The sequence below is a fragment of the Hemicordylus capensis genome, chromosome 6 (genome assembly GCF_027244095.1).
Source record: "Hemicordylus capensis ecotype Gifberg chromosome 6, rHemCap1.1.pri, whole genome shotgun sequence".
NCBI lineage: Eukaryota > Metazoa > Chordata > Lepidosauria > Squamata > Cordylidae > Hemicordylus > Hemicordylus capensis.
In genome coordinates, this window is record NC_069662.1 from 55,507,332 (window position 1) to 55,521,669 (window position 14,338).

The 14,338-nt window shown below is 41.7% G+C and overlaps 1 protein-coding gene across 1 annotated transcript in view; it reads left to right on the top strand.

Annotated features, from left to right (window-relative positions):
- The window catches only part of MARCHF10 (membrane associated ring-CH-type finger 10), a 77,373-nt gene that overhangs the window by 47,939 nt on the left and 15,096 nt on the right, over nucleotides 1-14,338 (top strand). Inside the window, exons 8-10 of the mRNA XM_053263003.1 lie at nucleotides 4,008-4,174; nucleotides 6,754-6,863; nucleotides 12,671-12,784. Coding sequence (XP_053118978.1) covers nucleotides 4,008-4,174; nucleotides 6,754-6,863; nucleotides 12,671-12,784 — 391 coding nt within the window. The remainder of the gene's footprint in view (nucleotides 1-4,007; nucleotides 4,175-6,753; nucleotides 6,864-12,670; nucleotides 12,785-14,338) is intronic.

The following is a 14,338-nucleotide window of genomic DNA, read 5'->3' on the forward strand; positions in this document are numbered from 1 at the left end:
TCTTGGTGATGTCTGATTTTCCACTTATATTGTGCAAATATTGACCATGCAGTGGCTTGTTTTTCCATTTTTCTGCTCGGTTCTTGACTTGTTCTTTCTTGTAGGCCTGCTTTCTTTCATTGGTGTTGAATAGTTTCGCATTCTTGACCATTTTAAGTGCATCTTCTTCACTGTCCTTGATATATTCTTCAAGGCTTCTTTTCTCCTCCTCTACTGTTTGATGGACTTGCAGCATTCCTCTTCCACCTGAGCTGCGAGGGAGGTATAGCCTATCTACATCACTGCGGGGGTGCAGAGCATGATTGATGGTCATGATTTTCCTGGTCTTACAATCCAGCGTCTCTAGCTCTGCCTGGGTCCAGTCTATTATTCCTGCAGTGTATCTGATAACAGGTATAGCCCAGGTGTTTATGGCTTGTATGGTGTTCCCGCCATTGAGTTTGGACTTGAGGATTTTTCTAACTCTCCTGATGTATTCACTTCCCATTTTTCTTTTAACTTCAGTGTGTGCGATGTTATCAGCCTGGAGAAAGCCCAAGTGTTTGTAATGTTCTTTCTCTTCCAGGTTCTTGATCTTGCTTCCATTGGGCAGTTCTATTTCTTCTGTTTTTGTTACTTTTCCTCTGTTCACTATTAATGCAGCACACTTGTCTAGTCCAAACTCAATTGCTATATCGCTACTGAATATACGGACAGTGTTTAGCAGTGATTCGATTTCTGACTGGGACTTTTCATACAACTTCAGATCGTCCATGTACAGCAGATGGTTTCTTTTACTTGATGTTTTAGATGTTTGGTATCTGAGGCCTGTTTTGTTTAGTATTTGTGAAAGTGGGGTCATGGCAATTACAAACAACAGAGGGGATAGTCCCCTTGGAAAATGCCTCTTCTAATGCTAACCTGTCCAAGTGTCTCGCCATTGATTGTTAACTGTGTACTCCACATGCTCATTGCTGACACCAGTTGTTTCTAAACATTTTAATATCCATGTGTGAGGCAATGAATCAAAGGCTTTCTTGTAGTCAATTCATGCAACACTTAGATTGGTTTTTCTTCTCTTGCAGTTTTCTAAAATCATTTTGTCAATCAGCAGCTGGTCTTTTGTGCCTCTGGTGTTCGGGCAATTTCCTTTCTGTTCAACTGGAAGCTGTTTGTTAGTTAATAAGTGTTGCATCACTTCATCTGCTATTATTCCAGTTAATAATTTGAACATGGTTGGCAGGCAGGTTATCGGTCTATAATTACTTGGAACCGCACCTTTTGCTGGGTCTTTCATGATGAGATGAGTTTTCCCAGTTGTTAGCCATTGTTCAATATCACCTCCTTGCAAAATGTGATTGAACTGTTTTGATAGTTGTTTATGAAGGCTTGTTAGGTGTTTAAGCCAAAAGCCATGCAGTTCATCGTCGCCTGGCGCAGTCCAATTTTTAATTTTCTTTGCTCTTTCACTTATTAATTCTGGTGTTATTATTAGATCTTGCATTTGTTGGTTACATTTTTGACCTCTTTCATCCAGCCTGCTTTTTTATTATAATCTATTGGATTGTCCCATAATTTCCCCCAGAATTGCACTGTATCTTCTTTATTTGGTGTTTCTAGGTTTCTTGCAGTTTCTCCTTCTATGCTTTGGTAGAAACGTCTCTGATTCGACTGGAATTGGAGATTCTGCCTGTGTTGTGTAATTCTGGCTTCATACCTGCTAATCTTCTTTGACACTGCTGTTATTTGCTGCTTTATTATTTCCAGGACTTCTCTAATTTTCCTTGAATCTAGGAAATTTTTGGATCAGATACTGTTTGTTGTTTTCATTCTTCAGCTTCTTGTCTTTCATTTTCTAATCTAATCTTCTATTTAGGTGATGTACTGCTTTCTTTTTTTACAGGTCCACTGATCTTATATCCGAGCTCTTGTGTTGTTGTTTTTGCTGCACTGTACATTAGTTGGTTTGTTTCTTGCAAATTATTGGTTGTTATCTCTGCAAGTGCAGCATTGACATCTTTTAATGCTTGAGTGAGTTGTCTTTTGGCAACTGTTTTTAGAGCTGGAAGTCGAACCCTGGTGGTTGTTTGGTTCATGTGTTCACTTATTTTTTGCTTTAGTTCTTGTTGCTTTTCTGTTAAATGGCATTTGGGTTTTTGAGGTGAAGGCAAAGGGGTGGTTGCCTGGTTTTGATTTTGAAACAGTTCAGTAACAGTGGCATCCTCGATTTCCAACACCTCCTCCACCTGTGCCTGAGCAACTTCTTCAATTGGTGGTAGTTCTTCTTCCATATCTTGAGCCTGTGTTGCTCTTTGCAGTTCTTCCAGCTCAACTCCTGTGAATACTTTATTTCTTATTATGTATCTTCTCTGGTCTGCTAGCCTTTGTTCTGTTATTTCTGTATCTGGATGCTTCTCTTTCCAAATTTGGTACATTCTTTTTAAATAACCTCTTCTAGTTGGAATAGACTTGTAATAGCAGATCATTATTTCCTTGTTGGCATTTTTCGTATATTTTTTTCGGTTAAGCGGCGTTTTTTCCAGTAACTTTGCTGTCTTCAGCCCTGGTTGCTCAACTGAAGATCCTGAGTCCTGTAGCCCACTTGCCACCAGATGTCCAGGGACTATAGCACCTGGCGCGGTCCTTGTTGACCCGGGCGACGACCAATCCGGTATAGATTTATTAAAGTTACGTCTCACCATATTGTTGATGGGAGAGGCACTCTTTGTCTGGCTCCTCTGGTGAGACCTGTCCAGTATGCTTGGACCTCTGGCATAGCTCTCACCTTCCTCAGAGCACACAAGCCCCACAACCACGCCAAGCTGGATGTTTGGGAGCACTTGGTAGCTCATCTTAAGTGTACTTATTTTTGTGATATATGACTGTACATTGATTGTAATTTTCTTTAATGTAGATCCAGTACTACATGTGGTAAATATATTGTATGTAGTTTATGTTTCTAAAATATTCTACCAAACATTCCTGCCATCTTTATTAGAATAAGCCACAAACAGAAGGAGCATGATTTTATCATAAAGCTGATTTTAAGAGAAAAGTTCTCCTTCCTGATTTGCTGATTCTCCATTAGAAAATGTGGTGACAGCACCTTTGAAGAGAGGAGTGGGGTTCCCCCTCCCCTTTTGCTGATGCAGAAAACACAGTGACAGCCAGGGCTTTCCTTAGAGAGTCCTGGCGGGGTGTGGGGCCCGGAGCAAATCAGCCAGTGTAGGGCCTCCTTCCAGTTAATTCTAATGGGGTTAAAAAAGTGGGGCCTGGGGCATTCACCCTGCTTGCCATGCCTTAAGGACAGCCCTGGTGACAGCTCCAAATTATCTCGCCACCCTACCAACTGACAGCAGAGACAACATCTCCTCCGCTTCCCACTCTCCAGCCCATTTGCCAGCGGGGAGGGTGGTACGAGAAGGAATTGCCCTGCAGCCTCAGGGCTGCACCTTCTCCTTTTATTCCCATCTTCTGCATTGGCATATGAACTTCCTCCCATAGAACCACGTCATTACAGAGTCCTCTGGGAGGAAGCCCATTTGCCAATGGGACAGATAGATAACAGCCACAGTAGGAGCATTGCCACTACCACTGCACACAAATTGTTCCTGGGGCTTCAGGGGTCAGCTGGATGGGCTCTCTGATGAGCATGGGTGGGTCTCTAGGCCAATGTGAAACCTGATCAACCCCTGATGCCAGCACTGGTTACAACGATCCCCTTCTGAAAAAATATCCTTGGAAGTCTTGCTTTGCCTGACGTTTTTAGTTTGACTCAAGCCTAGCAAAACCTTCTTCCCCAAATCTATAGGACAGCTGAACTGAGCATAAGTCTGGTGGGACCCACCTACCCAGGAAGTAAAAAGTGTGTCAGAAAATTTAGAAGCATTATGTGCTTTGCCCCCACTCTCTACATTTTAATCATTTCCAGGTGCACTATAAATATGCTATTTTGACTGAGTACCAGTCCTGCAGACCATTGATGAGTATTGAATTGTGGAGCCTTTCTAATGTTGCTGTCTCTTCAGTCTCTTGGCAGAAGACTCCGAAGAGGAGGGAGATCAGTGTCGGATATGTCAGATGGCTGGAGGATCCATAACGAACCCGTTACTGGAACCATGTGGGTGTGGAGGGACTGTTCGGTTTGTCCATCAGGAATGTCTAAAGACCTGGTTAAAGGTTAAGATAAAATCAGGTATGTCTGCAAGTGCAGGCAAAAGAGAAATTTGGCCCATAATTCTTTTCAGAAGTAGGTCAAGCACACTGTGTGAACTGACATCAGTGCAAACAGATTTAGATCCTGGAAACTTCTCAGTGTTTGACTGTCCCTTTCCTTCTCTAGTAACAGACAAAATCCAGCAGAAACATGATGTCTTTTTTTTTTTTTAATGCCTTGAATTAATGTGCTCATCAGACACAATGCATGTTTTGGGAAGTTTTCCTATAATTTCCATTTGTCGCTGGGAAAGCAGCCAGGAATGTAGAATTCCTGTGAGATTACTTATTGCATGAGGCGGGTGATGCTGATGCATTGAGATCCCTTAACAATATGGCATGACTTGATCTCTTGCTTCAGGCTAGCATTGGCTTTATGCTTAGTTTTGTCAATACATACAATGTGAGTACATTGATAAATTGTAAGTAAATTGATGCAAGTGCTAATACTGGATCAGGCTGAAGATCGAGTTGGACTATTTCAGAAATTATATTAAAAATTTGCTGCCAATAGCCTTTCATATGGGCAACCCCACCATAAATGAAGGAGAGTACCTTCCCAAGGACCTGGGATGGCTGAATTTTATTGTCAATGTTGTTGCTGTTATTATTATTATTATTTCTCAAGGCATTGGCTAAAAGTTTAAAGCGTTTATTGCCAAATTCATAATAACATTTATTTAAATATGCTAGGGATGTTTGTATTTTATTTATTCTGATGCATTTAATTCTGCACTCTTCCCACACAATTTCCTGTAGATTTTCTGATTCCCTGATATTTTATAAGCTTTTTCTAATTCCTCTATCTCCTTTAACAAAGTCTGCTTAGCTTCCGCTCATTGCTTTTTCAAGAGGCTAGCTTCTTATATTAAGTAACCCCTCATAACTGCTTTCACTGAGTCCCACAGAAGTACTTGTGATATGGTGGGGTGTTCATTTTCTCTTTTTAAAAAAGTGCTGTAGGTTTTTTCTGAGCTTGTTAACTACCACACTTTAAAGAAGCAGATTGGGTCTAAGACACCAAATTGGAGAACGTGTCTTCATTGCCTAATCAGCATAGTTAGCTCGCTCTCTGCAGAACTGCTCTCAGCCATTTTGGTGCTTTTGGAGTTCTTTCCAGGGCCTCGGGGTCATATTGCAACAGGCTTCCCCATCTGAAGCCGCTGAAGAGCTCAGTGGATTTTGCAAAGAAAAATATGATTTAAGACTCTGTTCTGGCTACAGTGAGTGACCAAAGCTCATTCTCACATATGTTGTATACTTTTTGGAGGATATTTTGTCATATTTACCACTAGTTTTTAGAAGATAGGCCTGATGATATCCAGAGCTTTCAGCTTAGGCAGCCGTCTTGCTTCGCAGCAAACCACACCCCACTCCTTCAGTCATTTTTTGACAGGTGGAATGATAGGGAATGGTTACTGTTTTTGTGTGCAGCCTTTCTCCTCTTCTGGTTGTATTAATCTCCTTTCCCTCCCTTCTCTCCTTTCTTTGTCTTTCATTGTGCCTAGAGAAGTCTCCTCTTCCTCCTCCTCAACACTTGTTTTTCTCGTCCTCCACCTTTTCATTAGTTTTTCTTTCCCTCCACTTCTTTCTGAACATTTCTCTTCCTTCCTGGCATTCCCTCTGGCTGTTAGTCACAATTGTCCTATGTGTTTGTTTTAGGCAGTTGTTACATGTGTCATGGTTTTTTGTTGTTTTTTCTCCCCATTGCGGGCAGCTGCATTTTTAACTGTGTTTTGGAGTATTAGCGATGCAATGTCTTAGAGAGTCAGAAGATGTCACTAGTCAACATGAGCACTGTGAAAAGGAAAGCAAATGTCAATATGAAAAACAGAATAATAGAACACTGGTGCTTGCTTCCCTTTCCAGAGGTCCAGTCCTCCATTGAAAACAACAGCACTTATTTTAAGGGTAATTAAGGTAATTAAGCTTCTGAGGTGGCTGGCATTTTCTAAACCCTTAAATGTCCCAGACAGTTAGGGGAAACATGGGTTTTGGGATGTGAACTACCAATCCACAACACACACTCGGAAATTATACATGTTAGATTGTTATATAAAACTCTTTGACAGGGCTCTAAACACAGGTCTGCAATAGGAAGTCTGGATTGTACAAGGGGACAGTATACACACTTAGCTTACACGAGCTGTTCTATTATATTTCACATAATTTATTTTGGTCTTTCTAACCACGGGAGAGAGAGAAGAAACAACACCTTCCACTTCATTTCCACCTAACAATTAGAGGCTAAATGGAATCCAGCCATATCTTTGTACTGACAGGGATTTAAGTTCATCAAAGGGCTCCAGATATTTCTTAATATATTAATGTATTGTTAGGCTTATTTTCCCAGCCAGAAAATGAAAGATAGGATGTTGAGTTCTGTGCCAAATGCTAGATTCCACAATGTGATTGTGGACACAAAGAATACACATCGCTTCGAATAAAGCAAATGACTGGAGTAGCCTCCCTGTCACTCTGAATAGGATCTGAACATGTTAAATTTACCAAAAGTCTATATTACATGTAAGATAAAGCAAAGAATTTTATGTCTTTCAGGTGCTGAGCTTGGTGCAGTAAAAACATGTGAACTGTGTAAGCAGAGTCTGACTGCAGATTTGGATGGTTTTAATGTGAATGATTATTACAGGAATCATCAACAGTCCCGGGTAAGAAACTAACCCTTTCCCTGATAAGGTCTTTCTATAATCCTGTATCAGACAGAAGAGGTGGCTAATACTATCTCCCTGTCACTCTGATTGGAATCCAGAAACTGTAAGGAAAAGATATGTTCACATAGGCAGGTGTGTTTGAAATCTGAAAAGCATGTTCCCAAAATAATGCAGGACTGGAAAGAATAGGTTGTGCTCAGTCTCTAAAACTTGCATATTGCTTTGGAGTATTTTGAGCAATAAAATGTGTAATTGTACAGATGGAGTTCCATGCATTATTAGATAGAGATGACACTGTAGTAAGAAGGGAAATCCAGTCATATCTTTGTATTGACAGGGATTTCAGTTCATCATTACAGAGTTTTTCAAATAACAACAAACCTCAGCAAGATGTTGTACTGGCACTCTTGAACCAAACCAGGTGAGGTTAAAACACTGAATAAAACATCAGTTTCCTGTGCTGTGGCAGTGAAAAAGCCAGATTCAATCTATTCAGATGTCATTTCAATTTATTTCATGCAGCCTAGTTTGTTTTGATTGTCTGAGCCCATGCCATGGCACTGTTTATTTATTGTCATCTAACCAGATCTGAACCCAACATTTGAAGTTGGCTTGTGTACCTAAGTTCAGCCTAACCTTTGCATTGAAACCCACATTGCATTGAAACCCACCCTCAGAATAAACAGTAGTTTGTTTCTTTGACACCATGGGCTGCAACTCACAGAGACGCTTGCTCAGAAAAGCCTCTAAACATGACTGCTCTAAGCTACAAGTGTCTCTCACTGGTACCAGCATGAAATCTCCTCTAGTCTAGCTAGCAGCTTCTAATGTCATCACTCCAATATTTGCCTAGAAACAGAGTCTCTGACAGGATTAACTTTTCCTTTTAAATCCAGAGGCTTTTAGCATTGAGAATTAAAGACCACTCGGCCTTCCTGCTACTCTCATCCCCACCAGAGCTGAAGTCCAGCAGCAGCCTGTTGACACTGCAATGACAAAGACAGGACAGCACAGGCTGCACTGAAATCCCTTTTCCAAACCAATATTTCTCTGCCTTGTATCTTGTATTCTTTGCTTTACTAGCAAGAGCGGAGCTGAACAGCCTTTGTTTTGGTTTTGCTGGTTAGTCTGTTGGGGGGTACCTTGCCACTCCTCTTTACAGTAGACTTATACAAGGTGTTTGTAGAATGGAATGCACTATATAGGAGGGCGTTCTCTGTGGCCGCCCCTCTTCTTTGGAACACTTTCACCCCTTCCCCCGCGATTTGTTCAGCCTCCTCCCAGACTGCTTTTAAGGCCCTTCTTAAGACCGACTTGTTTTGCCAGACCTTTGCCCTTTAATTATTTATTATTATTTATTTACACAGACAGACAGGTGTTATTGACTGGTTTGTTTTATCCAGACATCGAGTCCTTCCCAAGGACCTGGGATGCCAGAATTTTATTGTCAATTGTTATAGATATCGTCGCAGAATATAGACTGTTCCCAGTAAAGTTGCTTTTTGTAATTGGCTGATGGTGATTTCTGTGGCCCCTATGGTGTTAAGGTGCTCTTCAAGGCCTTTTGCAACTGCACCCAGGGCGCCAATGACCACTGGGATTATTTTGGTCTTTTTCTGCCACAGCCTTTCAATTTCAATTTGTAGATCTTTGTATTTGGTGATTTTTTTTTCTGTTTCTTTTTCTTCTATTCTGCTATCCCCTGGTATTGATTATTTTAACTTGTTTTTCTTTCTTCTCGACTACAGTTATATCTGGTGTATTGTGTGGCAGATGTTTGTCTGTCTGTAGTCGGAAGTCCCATAAAATTTTTACATCTTCATTTTCTTCAACTTTTTCAATTTTATGGTCCCACCAATTTTTGGCTACAGGTAGCTTGTATTTTTTGCAGATGTTCCAGTGTATCATCCCTGCTACTTTGTCATGCCTTTGTTTGTAGTCAGTCTGTGCGATCTTCTTACAACAGCTGATTAGGTGGTCCACGGTTTCATCTGCTTCTTTACAAAGGCGGCACTTGCTGTTTGTTGTTGATTTTTCGACTTTTGCTCTTATTGCATTTGTTCTTAGTGCCTGTTCTTGTGCAGCCAGTATTAAACCCTCTGTTTCTTTCTTCAAGTTGCCATTCTTAAGCCATTGCCAGGTCTTGGGGATGTCTGATTTCCCACTTATATTGTGCAAATATTGACCATGCAGTGGCTTGTTTTTCCATTTTTCTGCTCGGTTCTTGACTTGTTCTTTCTTGTAGGCCTGCTTTCTTTCATTGGTGTTGAATATTTTCTCGTTATTGACCATTTTAAGTGCATCTTCTTCACTGTCCTTGATATATTCTTCAAGGCCTCTTTTCTCATCCTCGACTGTTTGATGGACTTGCAGCATCCCTCTTCCACCTGAGCTGCGAGGGAGGTATAGCCTATCTACATCACTGCGGGGGTGCAGAGCATGATTGATGGTCATGATTTTCCTGGTCTTACGATCCAGCGTCTCTAGCTCTGCCTGGGTCCAGTCTATTATTCCTGCAGTGTATCTGATAACAGGTATAGCCCAGGTGTTTATGGCTTGTATGGTGTTCCCGCCATTGAGTTTGGACTTGAGGATTTTTCTAACTCTCCTGATGTATTCACTTCCCATTTTTCTTTTAACTTCAGTGTGTGCGATGTTATCAGCCTGGAGAATGCCCAAGTATTTGTAATGTTCTTTCTCTTCCAGGTTCTTGATCTTGCTTCCATTGGGCAGTTCTATTTCTTCTGTTTTTGTTACTTTTCATCTGTTCATTATTAATGCAGCACACATGTCTAGTCCAAACTCCATTGCTATATCGCTACTGAATATACGGACAGTGTTTAGCAGTGATTCGATTTCTGACTGGGACTTTCCATACAACTTCAGATCGTCCATGTACAGCAGATGGTTTCTTTTACTTGATGTTTTAGATGTTTGGTATCCGAGGCCTGTTTTGTTTAGTATTTATGAAAGTGGGGTTATGGCGATTACAAACAACAGAGGGGTTAGTGAGTCCCCTTGGAAAATGCCTCTTCTAATGCTAACCTGTCCAGTGTCTCGCCATTGATTATTAACTGTGTATTCCACATGCTCATTGCTTTTTTAATAAATATCTGAATGTTTTTGCTGACACCAGTTGTTTCTAAACATTTAGTATCCATGTGTGAGGCAATGAATCGAAGGCTTTCTTGTAATCATTCCATGCAACACTTAGATTGGTTTTTCTTCTCTTGCAATTTTCTAAAATCATTTTGTCAGTCAGCAGCTGGTCTTTTGTGCCTCTGGTGTTCGGGCAATTTCCTTTCTGTTCAACTGGAAGCTGTTTGTTAGTTAATAAGTGTTGCATCACTTCATCTGCTATTATTCCAGTTAATAATTTGAACATGGTTGGCAGGCAGTTTATCGGTCTATAATTACTTGGAACCGCACCTTTTGCTGGGTCTTTCATGATGAGATGAGTTTTCCCAGTTGTTAGCCATTGTTCAATATCACCTCCTTGCAAAATGTGATTGAACTGTTTTGATAGTTGTTTATGAAGGCTTGTTAGGTGTTTAAGCCAAAAGCCATGCAGTTCATTGTCACCTGGAGCAGTCCAATTTATAATTTTCTTTGCTCTTTCACTTATTAATTCTGGTGTTATTATTAGATCTTGCATTTGTTGGTTACATTTTTGGACCTCTTTCATCCAGCCTGCTTTTTTATTATAATCTATTGGATTGTCCCATAATTTTCCCCAGAATTGCACTGTTTCTTCTTTATTTGGTGTTTCTATGTTTCTTGCAGTTATTATTATTATTTATTATTATTATTATTAATTGCGATTAGTATTGTTGTTCGCCATCTAGATTCTTTGGAGGAGGCGGTTTATAAGAACATTTTAATAAATAAATATAGTCCTTTTGTACAGCTCTGTACAAAACCCATATAACGTTTTGTACAGTTCTTGACAAAGCCCTAAGTAGCACAAAGAACATGCATCAATGAATGAGTGTTCTCTGTGGTCACAGGCCACCATGTAGGTCCACATTCCAAATTGTGCCTTCTCTTTCATTCCCATAGCTCTAACACAGGACAGTAATCCTTCCCTAAAATGCTTCCCCTCTCTCTGGTAATGCTGCATCCACAGAAAACCCCACCCCCTTATACCCATGTGTGTCCTCCTCAGTGTGTCTTGTCAGTCCATCTCCCCATTGCTCAGGTAAGATATTATAGTCAGGTTGCCTTTCTTCCATCTTCAGACAGCACTGTGTTTTGCCTATCCCCACCTGCCATTCAAATACAAATCACTTATTCCTATTTAATACTATTTACTATTTAATACTGTCCTTCCATTTTTTTCACTACCGCCGCTTGTTCCTTTCAGTGTCTCTCAACTTCCTCAGTAGGCATTTGCATTGCTTTCTGCTACTCTAGGAGTGGTTTGGAAATGGTTAACTGTGCTTGGTATGAGGCTGCAGCTGGAAGGATTAGTGCTGTATCAGCTCTGTTTCTTTTGTAGGGAGCTGAGAGCAGATGGGAAGAGCCAAGGGAGGTCATTCCAGATAAGCTCACCCCCTATTAAATCAGAACCAATGGTTAGGAAGTGGGTGATGGGACTAGGACTTGCCAAGAGCAGCACAAAGCAAGGCAGCCTGGGATTGCATATGGACCTTCATGGGATGCGAGGACAGTGGGTGGGACACTTACAAACCATGGTTAATAGAAACAAGCCAAACTTGGTGATCATATGCAACGTCATTCTTGGTTTATTTCATAACCTTAGTTAAATTTAACGGAGGTTTCCCATGGTGTTGAACTGACCCTCAGTGTTTGGAATTATTAGGAAAATGAGAACAAAACAACAGTTCTCTTAACACCAGTGGCTGACATATTGTGCAGTGTAACACTGAGATCCTGTCCTTGCTTCTACATAGCTCTAAAATATATGCCTGGACTGCTTGCCGAGGCAGGGTGCTCTGTTCCCTTGGAGCATTGTGTGATCACAGAGTAACGCTTTTTTCATTGGGAATACTCTGCAACACAGTAAGGGAGCAGAACACCCTGCCTCTTTAAGCAGCGTGGACATTTGTTTTAAAGCCAGCAGCACTAGGGATGTGCATGGAATCAGCTTGGAGGCCCAGTTCAAAGAATCAGCGGTTCCACCAGTTTGAAGGCGGCGGGGGTCTATCTTTAAGAGCAGGGGAGGGTGCACTTAACTCTCCCACCGCTTTCCTCCCGCCGGCGTCCATTTTTGTAACAGCTAATCAGGGTGGCAGCGAACCTCCCTGCCACCCCGTTGCCCCTGTGGGCCGGATATGGCCAGAAGTTCCAGACACGCTTGCACGCACCGGCACGTGTGCATGCGCGTAGGTGACAAATGCACGCCCATGCTGACACACGCATGCGCGTCTGGAACATCCGGCCATATCTGGGCAACAGGGCGGCAGGGAGATATGCTGCCGCCCCGATTAGCTGTTACAAAAATGGTCTCCGGCGGGGGGAAAGCGGCAGGAGGGGTAAGTGCACCCTCCCCCGCTCTTAAGGATAGACCCCTGCCACCTTCAAGCCTCCCCACCATGGTTCCATGCAAATCCCTAATGAGCACAGATCTCTCACCATCAGTGTCACACTGCACAGTAAGTAGGCTAGGTTATATGTCTATTATATGTCCACCTTTTGTCATCACCTGATTATTAAACATTTCCATTGTTTAATAACCAGTTCAATAAATGATAAAAGCCATTTGGGCTCACCTAAGAAAAAGTCATTTTGTGTCACTGTGTCTCAATCATGGGGGAGACTTACAAGCTTTATTTTACATACAGGCCCAGAATGAGCTGATGAGCTCAGGCCTTTACCTTGTGCTGCTACTTCACCTGTATGAGCAAAGGTTTGCTGAACTCATGAGATTAAACTACAACCAAGCCTCCAGAGATCGGGTAAGAGGCAGATAAAATGTCTGTCACCTCGTATTACTAGTGCTTCATATTGTTTTTGTAGCTTAAACAGGAAGGTTTGGACTGTATCACACTGTATTCACAGCAATCTGGGTATACCATCAGTTTTTGCTGCAGTAAAGTGTGAAGGAGGACACTCATTCCCACTCAGGGACATGTGCCAAGGAACTGCAGTTGACCATAATTCTGTGGGGCATGTTCACAATTTATCACAACAAATACCACTGTACCCAGGTTGTTGCATAAAGAGTGAAGCAGCTCTGAAATGCATCATATCATGTGGACAATCACATCATGTTGTCCTCCTAGGTTAGCTATGGAATTGGAACTAGTTGATACTAGGGTTCTGTTGTAATTTTAAAAATGCAAGCATTTATCACTGGGTCCCCTATTCTGCCTCTTGGCCAATCTAAAGTAACTATAAACCAATGTCCATTGCCACAAGAACTCTTGGAAGGACATTTGGAACTTACAAGCTTCCCATCGCCAGTCACCATTGGTAGTTGGAGATTTATCAAGGAGAGCTGATCACAGATCCAAGTTGGGTTTTGTAATAGTTTGCATTTTCCTCCACAGTTATCACTTCTTTGTAGTAAAAGTTTGAAAACACTGTAGCATGCAACTAATGCACATGTGGCAAAAGGAGTGTGTGGCTCTTCTCTATTTTATTGGGTTTGTTTTAATGCTGATAAGTTTGAGATTTTATTATATGGGGGCATTCCATGCCAAATCAATAAAAGAGGATCACATCATAGTCATGAATCTTGCTGAAACTTTACAGCTGAGTCAAGTCAAATATCTCCCTCCTCATTCTCTCAGTGAGGATGAGAGACAGTAGCTAAAGCGAGAGCCTACCATATACTGGCTTTCTGTCTAAAAGCAAGTAGTCTGAAACTGTTGCTTAATCCAGGGGTGTAGCTATAATAGAGTGGATGGGTTCAAAGAACCTGTCCCCCGCCCTCAGCTCCTGGGGGCCCTCAGCTCCAGCCCTCTTTATTTTCATCATTATCTCCCTCACTCCGAGGGGCCACTGGGGAAAGGGGTGAACACGGGCCCTCTCTCCCCTAGTTATGCCCCTGGCTTAATCTACTCCTGTATGCTGCCCTGGTGGCATGCATCTTTTGGCACCCGAGTCACCCTTTCCCTCTGCACAAACACTCTTGTTGCTGCCACTCCTCTACATATATTCTGCCTAGTGCCCACTGCTAGGTATGCACCTTCTTACATTGCCTATAAAATGAGAACCCTTTATCCTACATATCTGAAATTTGGAAGGTCCAGTTCTTTAGAGGAGTTTCATAATGCCTAAACAAATCATGGCAATAGGACAGGAAACACAACCGTTAAAAGTAGGAGAAAAGCTGCTGGGTCTCTCTCACAGACCTAATGGAAATCTTATACGGTTGTGCACCTTTTAAAATAACATGGAATTCTTGAATCTATCATTTCTGAAATCTGGCAGATATGATGGCATAGAGCAGTACAGTATCAAAATGCAGGCCATTTGGATGAAAACATCAAAGTTGCAGGCATCAG